General features: G+C 45.0%; 1 protein-coding gene across 1 annotated transcript; it reads left to right on the top strand.

The window, feature by feature from the left end:
• Positions 1 to 249: 249 nt before the first annotated feature.
• F4812DRAFT_434244 (thioredoxin-like protein) lies at positions 250 to 1,820 on the top strand. The gene is made up of 2 exons (XM_047934702.1): positions 250 to 673; positions 757 to 1,820. The coding sequence occupies exons 1-2, from the start codon at positions 352 to 354 to the stop codon at positions 1,221 to 1,223; spliced, it is 789 nt and encodes a 262-aa protein (XP_047788800.1). The 5' UTR covers positions 250 to 351; the 3' UTR covers positions 1,224 to 1,820.
• Positions 1,821 to 12,277: the final 10,457 nt, after the last annotated feature.

Raw genomic sequence — 12,277 nt, 5'->3', positions numbered from 1 at the left:
TAGCAAAATAGAACGCAGCCAGCCCATTAGAATGGAAATTTCTAATAGGTCAATCCATCAGAACGCACCTACCCAGTCACCAGTGCAGGCGGGCTATGTACCTAGGTACCTAACTTGTAAGCAGCTCCGGAACAAGGAGAGCCCAAGTTCCTAAAAAAAAAACCCTCTATTCCACATCTGATTGGTCCTGCGAGACTATAAGACCCGCCCGCATCGAGTTCTTGCCGAGGCTTCAGACTACAATTGTTACGTCAAGAAACTTGAAACCTTTAAAAGAATGAACAAGTTACAATTTACGCAAAGATTATAAAATAGAGTTTTCATGAGACTTGGGAGCCGTTCACCTGGGCAATGATTATAAAAAGCCGGTTTTCAATTCATCCGATCTTTACTAATCACATCTGCAAAGTGACCTCACCACCATCATCTGCACTACAGAGACGAGCGTCGTCTTCTATCGTTCGATTAGGGAACCAAAGATACCCCGCCAATAAAGTCACTATCGCGAATCGCGCCATCCTAAACACGGATGCTTCGGCCAATATCCCGCAACTACAATCAAAACGAGTAATCCCACTCAACGCCAAATTTAATACCAAAGTCAACACCAAGTCAATCACTACTGCCACAATGGCTTCTGCTACCACATTCTACGATTTCACGGTCAAGGACAGTATGTTAACCCATAAGCTACCTACCTAATGTATACAACCCCGCGAGAATATGAACTAACCATAGTCAAATCAACACCAACAGAGAAGGGTGCCGAACTGCCCCTAGCCGACTACAAGGGCAAAGTTGTCCTGGTCGTCAACACAGCATCCAAGTGCGGCTTCACGCCGCAGTATGCCGGACTGGAAAAACTGTACAAGGATATCACGGCCAAATACCCTAATGATTTCACCATCCTAGGCTTCCCGTGCAACCAATTTGGTGGCCAGGAGCCCGGCACCGACGATGATATCCAAAGCTTCTGCCAGCTTAACTACGGCGTCACCTTCCCCATCCTAGGCAAGACGGACGTAAACGGCGACAAGGCCGAGCCCGTGTTCGAGTGGATGAAGGCCGAGAAGCCCGGCCTCCTGGGCATGAAGCGCGTCAAGTGGAACTTTGAGAAGTTCCTGATCGGCAGGGACGGCAAGGTCAAGGAGAGGTGGGCTAGCACTACGAAGCCCGAGAGCTTGGAATCCCACATCCTGGCGGAGCTAGAGAATAAGGCGTAAGTCTGTCTCTAACTTGTGCTTGGAAACCTTTCTTGCTTTCTTTGGACGTCTTGTGGCTGTTTTATATATGTGTGTGTGTGTGTGCGTTGACGCTTCACCCTTAGGGTAGCTAAGATATAATACAAGATGATCTCCCCCCTTTCTAGGAAAGCAATTTGGAAACAAGATTCGCGTGGAAGGGATGAGTCCGCGGTTCCTGTTTAGTCAACTGTCTAGGTGCTATAAACATATACCTACGTCTAGAAATCAAATTTTATAGTACCCAATATATATCGACCTACGGTATTGAGGTATCTGTGTTTGGTGTGGAATGCAGGCTCGTAATACAGCACAAATATAATAGTGCAATTATTGTTGCCTGAGAGATTTCTATCTCTAATATATACCATTCACAAGTGGAAAACTCACATTTCTATTAACCCAAGCATAGGGTTAGGTACTTATAAGTAGTATATCTCTTCAGCTACATTTAGGTGTTCCATAGTATTCTTTTGGAAGAATTTAATTTAGTGAGTCTATTTTTGTATATAAACCCTTTTGCAGTACGGAATAGAGGTGAAGATAGTTTCTCTGCAATCACTGCAAATAAGACCTTCCATCGGGTTTGGGTTAAGATCTAGGTTGATAATAGGGGCATAATCAAAAACTCACCCTATTACTATGAATAGCCTCTTTTCATTGTCCCATATAAGTTATTGAAACTGGAATATGCATTAAGCCACGACTAGATATATTATCCATGGCTGTACTTGCAAGTCGTGAAGCGAATATCAGGTAGCCTGGTAGTCCGGGAGAAACTTGCCCAGCCATATAAACGATTCATGACATCTAACGGATCACAATTTTCCAAACAGATAATTTTATTTATTTATCTGATTAAAATATTGAGACCAAAGTCACTTTTAATTATCATGTGCCTATCAAAATGCACTACCGTCGAGAAGTACGTCCCGCTGCCCGCTTCTTGGTTGCCAGGCAGCCATAGTAGACATAAGTAAGGTTTCTACAAGTCATACTCCCAGCCCTCCGGGTGAAGCGAAACCAAAATGGTCGTGGTGGAACAGCACCCCTTTCGGGTCATGAAATAACTCTGCGAGGAGTTTTTCGTAGGGCTTGGGTTCGATTCCATTGCAGGGCGGCAGTAGACCAGCTGTTCAGGTCAAGTGCAATGTGTCGACTCCCCGAGTTCCAAGCTTTTCTTTTCTTTTTTCTTTTTTGTTTAATTAAAAAATACATTATTTTCTCCATGTTATATCCCATTCCAGAATTACAATGCAACTTTACTGCCTTGCGTGTATGTATCTAATGTTCAACGTCGCCAAACAAACGACTGTCAACTTTTCCTATACCTAAACTTCTACCTATTCCTGCTGATCCCCGTCGTGGAAAAGATAATAAGCAACTGGAGTCTGGTGTAGTCTTATATATAGGTACCTAATGTAGGCCAATACCGCTTAATGACCACATCCGACTATGCTAAAGCATGGCAAATGGTGCGTTAAGTTGATGACTACAGTTACGAAATAATCCTCGAAGCATATTCAGGGTTCTTCGATCAATCCATCCACTAGCAGCTAAGTCAGCGGCATCATTGCAATATGTTGTGTCATGATCTTTCTAAGAAATAAGATTTACACTGGTTACGGCAAGAAAATCCAACATTAATACGTATTTAGCACTTATATTACAACATTATCAAAATACATACAATTGAAAACTTGTCACATACTGTAGCAGCCTTTCCAGGTCTGAACTCGTACTCTCGTGGTTATTAACTAACTGAGGGAACCATGAGCTTCGGAGAGACATGTAGCGCGTGACTGAACTGAATACGCATGTTTTCTTCAAATGGGACCGTGATGCTAATCTGGGATATTACCTGCCTAGGCAACTATGAGCTTTTCTTTCCTGTTATCCATTGACATTGTCATAGGTAAGCTAACCGAACTTCTTCAAAACACCAATTCTGCCAGATAGTAGGACATTAACTATACTTAACATTCTCAAAAGTTGGGTACATCGTTGCTTTTCCCTATAGTTGCCTACAGCTGCATCAATGTTGCGGTAACATGTCTACCTATTACATATACAATGTACCTAGTATGGATGGATGAACTGGACACGACATATCGGTTAGTCGGGATATTCAAATTATTCGTAGGTTCCAAAGAGAACATTTCGAAGTTCAAGATGATTCGTATTAGCATAATAGTTCTCTGTTAACCTATCCGCTGAGATAACATGGTCAACTATTCCAGGATTGGGTCACATTGTATCAGCCATATTGTTTAGGAAACAATGCAGTGCAAGATCTATCATCTTATTAGTGTTGAATTTACTTGACCTGGAAGGCACCTAGGTAGGTTCGACCTCGTCGCGTAACTAACGACTTTCGAAGGGCTTTCGTCTCCCTGCACCAAAAAAGCCTTAATATGTCATTATTACCTACACAGAACGGCAACATTCGAATAGGTATTTTTTCTACAATGGATTCAGCCTAGCAAACCCTTCTAGGCAAGAAATGGAGAGAACATAAGTTCTCTGGTATGGATGCTCGACAAGGTGAATACGGCTGATCATCATCATCTAAACCGCCGCATTTCTGCCTAAACAGTATCCCCAACGCCAAAAATTGAAGTCCTATCCTTTTGTTTCTCACAGCCAAATCCGCACAGACAGTTTTACAGGGGAGTCGCTAATAAAGACAAGGTAAGAGAGCTAGAAATAGCATTGCCGGCACCAACCTCTCTGGCTCGGAGCTGCGTGGGCGCGAGGAGCTTTTCGCTCACTAACGCCCCGAGCCGCAGCTTGGGCGATCCTAACCCAAAAAAAGAAAGGCGAAAGACGAAAAAAGCTCTGCAAGGCTTTTCTCCTCTGCAAGTCGCGACGACGATGACGATGACAAGGATTAGGTTTTACGAAAGAATGACAAATGTGCCGGAAACCCATTTGTCTCCGTGCATGCGGACCCTTCCCCTGTAGGATGCCACGAGGAACAGGAAAAAAAAAGGAACATGGCATCGTGGTTTTTGGTTTGGTCTGGTCTGGATCTTTTTTACACAGGACGTGGGCAAGGTTGCTATTTTGGGAGTCTTGGCCATGCGAAAAATGAAATACCTATAACGAACGGTTTGCAGCGAACAAAGGTGGGCCGTAATTCGAAACCCCTAAAGAGTGAGAGAGCCTCAACTCATCATCCTTCGAAGCCTTCAAAACCCCAACCCATGGGCGTCAGCAACGAGTGAAAGCGGAAATCAAGCGGAGCAAAAAAGGAAATGTGCCGCAGCTGAGAGAGCGAGCGTACATGTAAGTAATATTTTGAGAAAGACATGCAGAGAGAGAAAGAGACAGAGCCAGGGTTTCCGCCGTCGAGATCGCCTTCGCACCATCCTGCGGCCCAGTCAGATGGCACTAATAATAATAAGAGGAATAAAAGAAGAAATCATAGTTCAAATTAGGAATTATCACGCTGTAATCCAGCCATCCATCGCTGTCGCTATCCAAGTGGGGTCTCTTTTGGCGAAATAACGTGTGAGGTAGGTATTGCTATTCCAGGGGGTGAGAAGCAGCCGCGAGAAGAACATACAGTTCTTTTCGATCCTATCCGAACTTCCCCTCGGTCTGTTCAAGGCCATATTTCTCTTTCCCCCATTCATGTTTTCTTTCTCTCTATCTGTGGATATCGGTAGCACGACAGTTGATCTGCATGAGCACGCACATGATGATGGGTCTCCAGAATTTCGGGGCCAACTAAGGCCAAGGACCGTAAGAAACAAGAACGAGAGAGAGAAGGGGGAGGGGGATTGCCGTTTTGCCGTAGTCGGTTCGTCGTGAGCGCCAAGACCTCTAGTGGTCTTATATAGGTATTATTATCTTTCTGAAAAACTTTCTGTACAGCCGCGGCACGTCTGGAGGTCCAACAAGCAGAAGTGAGAAAAACAACTTTCGAAGGATGAGGTACTCCGCCACCCTGATTGGTGCGTTTTTGCAACGCCGCATCTCCATCTCCGAACCTAATCTGTTTTCAGCTAGCAGTGCCATATAAGTAGATATCAACGCGGCGTAGTCGAGACTGACTTGGATAAGTCCGGCGACGAGAGTGGAGATGATTAAAAACTATCCTCGACAATAGCAGAAGAACTCCAGTTATTTGACAGTATATCGATCCTACGGCTATTGTTTAGATAAACTTCGGCATACGGAAACGTGGTGGTTGTCCGTGCTTTTTTTTTATGTCGTTGAACGTCGCGCCCCGCATTATCATGTCAACACGTCTTCATCCACATAGGGACCCAAAAAAGGGCTCCTTATACGGGTAAGCTTATGCCCCTACTATGGATACGGATATGACAGACGCCATCGTGCCGCAAAGGAAAATCGCTTTCTCCAACCTGACGTCTTCATCCTCATCCTCCAGGTAGAGTGTTTTGACTAGTTAGAGACTACTAAGAACTACTAAGATTTGGGTGTGTTGGCAACAAGCATGAACGAGGAATTACCTACTTCTCGGCCACCCCTGGAAAAGGTACCGCCAAGATAACGAGGGAGCTTATTCCATCTTGTCCGGCGATGGTCCTAATTACCCTCTATATTGAATACGGTGAAGTTGTCGGGAAATTTTCTGATTGCGGATCTTACGAGAGATGCTCTCTAATCAACTTTTCTCCATGACTTGAGACATCGAGGTGACCACTGAGCTACATCGGAAAGGAGTTGAATACCAGTCTCCTTGATGGTTGCATAAGGGATACAAGCCGACCAGGATTGGGATCAAGGTACTTCACGAGTACTTGTGGAATCGATGGTGGGCCTTTCGCTCTCCTAACAATGATTGATCTCATGGTGAAGATAGGCGTGCATAATAAGTTGATTTTGATTACGAGCCACGAAGACAGCGTCTATCCCGCCCTCTTCGCCACCAGATCCATGTCTCAGAGGCCCTCACAATATGGCTAGCCCGAAGCGCGACATCTACCAGGGACATATGCTGGTTTCGAACTACATTACTCGCAGACATGATTATACCTGGTCTAGAATATCTCGATGCTAGGGTTCTTGTAGATCAATCCCCACGATGCACTAGGGGGGAGATGGAAGGCAACGAAAAATACAGAAATGGAGATGCACTATTTACGTTTCGACCGAGGTCGATATCGTGAGCACGTAAAAGTCACGTCTAGCGAGCCACGTCTAGGAATCCCTGTACAGCTCGTTAGCTATCTTATCCCGTGGCCTTAAAAGATTTCCCTGCAGAGGCGTCGTGGATAGTCCATGGAACTCCTGATTTCGAACTTCGGACTCCTCCGTGGACAAGTTCCTGTAAGTGGCAATGGAGACTGATAAGCACTTTAAGCTCCCGTTGGAAGCGGCTCGGTAGCCACGAGCTTGAATGTATTGATTAAGCCCTCCTGATTTGAATGAGTTCGCTTTCCTCACCTGGATATTGAACCAGTGCCTGGCTCGCCTAATAACCCGCCATGCCAATTTCAGGCCACCGAAGAGCCCTCAACCGAGGCAATTGCCATTGTATTACATACCCCGGGACCGATATACCGGGCCGAATGAAGAGCTTGAAAGCATATATCCTGTACGAGAGAGGCGAGAAGGCAGGGGTAAAATGTATTAGCAATAAGTAGCGAGGCTATTATTTGACGACGACGATGCCAAGAATGTCTAAACTTGGTGTTCCCCAGGTTTTTCGATGCTAGTAAGAGTAACGGGCTATCCGTATAGTGGATTCCTAAATGCTACATGTAATTGTAAAGATAGAGCTATCTATCCAGGCGATTCTGTGGGCATGACGGGTTGCTCGGTGCTTAATAGGAGTAAGGATCGCCAAAACCCTGAATTTAAGCTAGGGTCCGTTGCAGAGTACGAGGCTGAGTGCTGAAAATGGCGTCCCGAACTAGGCTCTCAGCTCCTTTGGCCTCGGCTAGCGCTTGTAAAGAACGCGTCTAATTTAACTCGCATGCTGTAGCCAGAATCATATGCGCACAGTATTGAGAACTCTATTCGGTGCTTTGCGTTTCGGTCCTTTCCGATCTGTAGGAATGCGAGAGCATCTGGCAAACGCCTCTGCAAGGTACCTGGGCGTAAGGAAATCCATCTCGTCGACCACCGCGTAATGTAATGTATGACAAAGGCGTTTTGTATCGTTTAACAAACGAGGACAAATTCGGCCATATCAGTCTTCCGATACGAATTCGTGCTAAAACAGCACCGAGCAAGTCGTAAATCGTACGCCGCTCACGATGTTAGCAATCCTCTAGAGCTTTGAAGGAAGGATAATGCATATTAACCTAGTTAGATGAAGAGTAACCAACGACAGTAATAAAGGGGCCTTGTTACAAGTATGATGGAAGTGGACTAACGCGAACGGAAAATGCGGTTCTTGCGATGTAACGAGGCCGATAGGTAGTATCTTCAAGGCGATAAAAATAAACATGACTGGGGCCTAGACACTTTACCCCATCTGCCGCGAAGTGCGTTTCTACAGTGCACTCCCTGGTCGCCTGGGTACGGGATCATCACTTGCAGCTTTTGACAGCGCTACCCCCGCGTTTGCTTCAGGCCGGCCTGAGACTGGCTGACTCGTTCGACTACTTACGGATCGGCATTGTCTCAGACAATCTTGCTTGATTACTGCAAAATGTCCGGGTTGTTTAATCTCATTTGACAGGGGGACGGCACGCGACAAGGTGCTTATTTGCCAACCGTGACTTGCAACGCAGCCGATTTTGACACCTGAGCCGCCGAGAGGAGGAAGTTGGGAGAGAACTAACCGTCTGCAGAAAGGAAGAGCAAGGCCGCCGCGGCCGCAGGAGAAGGGGAGACAACATTGGCCTACTGGATCGATTTTAAACACCATACGTTGTACAATACATAGGAGTGTATGTAGGACGAGGTAGGTTAATGCCAATGGGCCAGTCGGATTTATCAGCTGAGACAGTCTACTGATACCGGTATTGGTTGATTCCTTGTTCGCTAAGCAGTTTATACATCATTATTCATCGTAAGGGACGAGTAAAATCAAAATAATAAATGATAATGATACCTATGGGGGACAAGTACTTACACGTGAGTCTCCAACTCAATTTGTGTAGGGGCTGCGATGTATACGCGGGACCTTATATTCTGATGTTGCGCAGCACTTAGTGGATCTTTTGTCCATCATAGCGCACAAGATGGTCCGTGTTGCAACAATAATCGACGCCGGGGTCCACGATGTTCTATGAATAGAGTCAATGGCACGGCCATGACGGAATATGAGCCGCATCTGGGGCTCAATTAATGTTTTAAATTGAGTCGAGGCTCAAATTCATAATACTTCCATCATTATGAGACCGTACAACATCACAGTACCGTATCAGCCTCAGGTTTCGTTAAGATACTGCGTGGGATTCAATCCTCCTCATGTGGAGTTGTGGGTTTGCCATGCGAATTTGAGGCGAGCTTCGTACAAATGCAAAGACAAGACCTCACTAGCATACTAGCCACATCTTAATTTTATGCGTGCACATATACTAAGGACTGTCGCTGTATGCGGTTGGCATATGTAAAGTGCACCTCCACAATTGCTACCTAACTTGCAAGAAGGCAGGGTGGGTTCAGTGGTACCCGGGAGTGATGCAACGTTGCGTGATAACTTTGATTGGTAGAGAACCAATCAGAGCGAGCGTTCGTAGATGGAAGGATGGCTAGCTGGTTCGAGGGGTCCTAGGAGGAATTCATACCGAGATGGAACGGCTCGTGAGAATGGAGGACGACAATAGGTACTATGTGGACTCTAGTAATTTACTTTTTGTCCAAAGTAGGTAGAAGAAAATAAACTCCCCAGTGTTTTATCTCACTCATCGCATGAATTTTGATATCAACTTCCGGCAAGCTTAAAAATAACGTGTCAGTAAACACGAAACATTAAAGAGAGAAAAGGGTCGTCTGAAATCAAGTAACCCTGGCGCGCAACCATGCTTGCAAAGATCAGGAGAGGGTCATGAGATTAACTGATAAACGCTATAATGTAATAAGTCCAATGCAGCCATGTAGACAAGCAGCGGCTCTCAAGAAATAACGGCGGTTATTCGGCGCCGCTTGACATTGCCGAATGCAGTCCGGGGTACCGATGAGCCTTGTTCATCGGGGATTGAGGGCGAGTGTCCAGGGGATAAGGAGTGACGGAACAAAATGAGCTTAGATATTTTCCTTTTTTTTTTCTCCAAGATTAATCAATAAGGTTCGATTTATTAAGATCCTAAGATATGCGGTGATTAATTAGCCCTGTATCGAACGTGAATGGGTTACTGCCCTGCCCGTAGATCGTTAGGTACCTTACCTTAGGTAGTTTAAAGGTCGACGGGGTTAGCCTGGTCTTCAAGCTAGCAATCCTGACCCGACGTCTTGGAATCATGTGCGTATCGATAAAGGAGGTTATATATCTAAGGGTCTATGAGCCGATCTGAGTGATTGGTATTCAATTGCCCATATTCCATGTCCGATAAAACACTGGGCTTAACGATCATCTCAGGAGATGGATTATTCCTATCCAGCGATTCTTCGTTGTCAAGGCTGAATTGACGCCTGACGCTCGACGGAGAGTCTTATAAAATTACGCCGATTTCATTCATGCTCATGTAGAGCCTTGAGTGGGCGGTGATTGGGCCGACCAGCTCTAACCTGTGCTGTAGCATTCTCGGCGATCGAACGAACCGGAGCAGGTTAGGCAAAACGGGGGTTTATCTGTACTACATTGTATGTAGTGCACGCTACATAGCATGTACATACAGGTATGAAGCCATACAGGTATGAAGTGACCAATCATACGGTAGTCCGCTGACAGAATTCAGTTAAACCCATTGTGGGGGGAGCCAGGGTAGCTCTCCGCTGCTCAGTAGTACCGTAGCAGTCGGTGACTCAAAAGAGTAAAGTCCGGTACAAGTTAATCCTATGTGTGGTTGTTCGTACGTCGTAACTTGTAAGTAGGTCGGGTATGGAGGTATACCTATACAGGGGATCATGGGAAAGGTTCTGTCTGTTCTGCACACTTTTAGGAGGTATGCAAATTCTGACTGAGCGAGACTGGCTGTGAAGTCTCTGCCGTCGTAGCCGCGTAGTTAGCTAGCTGATAAGTCCGAGGCAATAGGTTGACAGATGTTCATCTAGTTATCGCCTGGTGTATATACGGTAAAAAATATTATTCATGAATGATTGTGCATTATGAACAGCGAGGGATTGCGTTTAGTCGCGCAATATGGAGAAGGAGTTTTAATCGGTAGGATCTTTTTTAGCTTGGGACATGTGTAGAAATAATTAGGTAGGCTAAGGTACTTAAAGTAAGGTACAATTACAGTCACACCTTACTAACAAACTCGGGAGGTACAATACAATACCTAACCTCCTACCTCAAGCTGGCTTAAAGTTGATACCAGCCTATGGTGCTAGACCTAATAGCGTTTAGTGGCCTTCGATGCAGACTTCTTCGGCTCGTCTAGCGTCTAACTAAGCTCTGAAGAACGCCTGAAGGTAAGGTACCTATAGGTATTGTATCTTAGCGGCCATTAGCTCCCATTAGCTGTCTTTACTTGGGGTACCTGTTGCCTTTCGGCTACTGAAGGCGGTCGAATTCTCCCCGCTCCTCGATTCCGTCAATTGCCTGTACGTCCTAAATAATTACATATTATTCTCTCCAAAGAACCAATAAGATCCGAAGGGTAAGATAAGAGAAATTGGCTACCCTACCTACCTAAGGTACAGACCGACGTCGAAATTAGTTAGGTGCATCCAATAAACGGACGACATTACTACGTCCGTCATAGTTCGTGTCAGGCCCTCGCCGTAATACAGAACATAACTTAAACTAATTAACTACCTGGTACCTAACTAACCTAACTATGATAGATATAGATGCTAGATATGTATGAGAGAGCATGGCAGGACGTGGGAAAAATGAGTACTTGGACATGCTCGTGGAACTGCCGCGGCCGCACTGAGAAGAGGACCTATCTTGCTCGATGCTCAGTTGACATGTGGTAGTGGATTGGTTTGAAAGAACCACGGGACCCTGTGAGTTCTCTCCAGAATCTCCCGCAGCTCTGCCGATAGGCGTGGATACGAAAGCCGGAACCGAAAAGTGATGAAATTCGTTTGAAGGGACCGGAAATGATGTCACTTGATGAATATGCGAGGTACCGCACAGGGCCTCACAGTAGGTCTAGGCAGGTATTTCACCTAAAGTGGAACAGAAGCATACAGAAACTTTTCATATAACTCGGGATTCTCAAATTCTTTACGGGAGATAATGGGAATAGAGAGAAAAAGAAAATTCAACGTGGGCTGAATGGTAAACTTCGCGGCCAAGACAGCTGGAATTGGAAGGCTTCCAGAACTTTAGAGGAATGATTGGATTGTAGTATTGTTATATGTTAAAGTTGCACTGCATTCTGCTCTGCTGGTTACAATGCTTTAGGTATTAGGAATGTTGGGGGGGATACCTCCTTGGGGATGTTGCTCGATCGGCAGACTTTGGTGCCAATTGTTGCAACGGTCCACCTTGGTTGGCATTGGCATTGCGTCCGTCCTAGCGCGAGTGTTCTACAGTACTGAGAAGAGGATTCGTCGATTCTTAGATTCGTAAGAAAGTCTTAACGAAGCTTCTCGATTAGGGCATTTCACAGTTGGAACGTTAGTTGAAAGGAAGAAAAGGAGGAAGAAAAAGAAAAACCAACCAGTGTTGGCAATATCTGTAACCCGTAGCACCCGAATCTTTGTTTGTAAGTCGTCAAAATCTATCGCAGGCGTTGTTGTACCTAATGGATGTAAGTCCCTGGCAGACATGTGCATAAGATAGGGTAGCCCACAAAGAGGTATATTGCCCACTACCAGAGACAGGTAATTGGTCAAATGCTTCCATGGAGTTGATTTTTTTTTTTTTTTTTTTTTTTTTTTTTTTTTTTTTTTTTTAAATTATTTTTTTTTTTAAAAAATAAATTTTGGCGGGGTTAAATAAAAATTTTATGCAACCAAAAAATTTTTTTATGGTTATTAATTACAAAAAATTA

The sequence above is a fragment of the Daldinia caldariorum genome (genome assembly GCF_022478825.1).
Source record: "Daldinia caldariorum strain CBS 122874 unplaced genomic scaffold F4812scaffold_12, whole genome shotgun sequence".
Classification (NCBI taxonomy): domain Eukaryota; kingdom Fungi; phylum Ascomycota; class Sordariomycetes; order Xylariales; family Hypoxylaceae; genus Daldinia; species Daldinia caldariorum.
This window is presented reverse-complemented; position numbering and strand designations above follow the sequence as displayed.

Bases quoted from the DNA above. Each gene is read 5' to 3' on its own strand.
- F4812DRAFT_434244 (XM_047934702.1), top strand. From the start codon at position 352: ATGATTATAAAAAGCCGGTTTTCAATTCATCCGATCTTTACTAATCAC. The intron at 674-756 runs GTATGTTAACCC...CAACACCAACAG, and splicing joins CGATTTCACGGTCAAGGACA to AGAAGGGTGCCGAACTGCCC.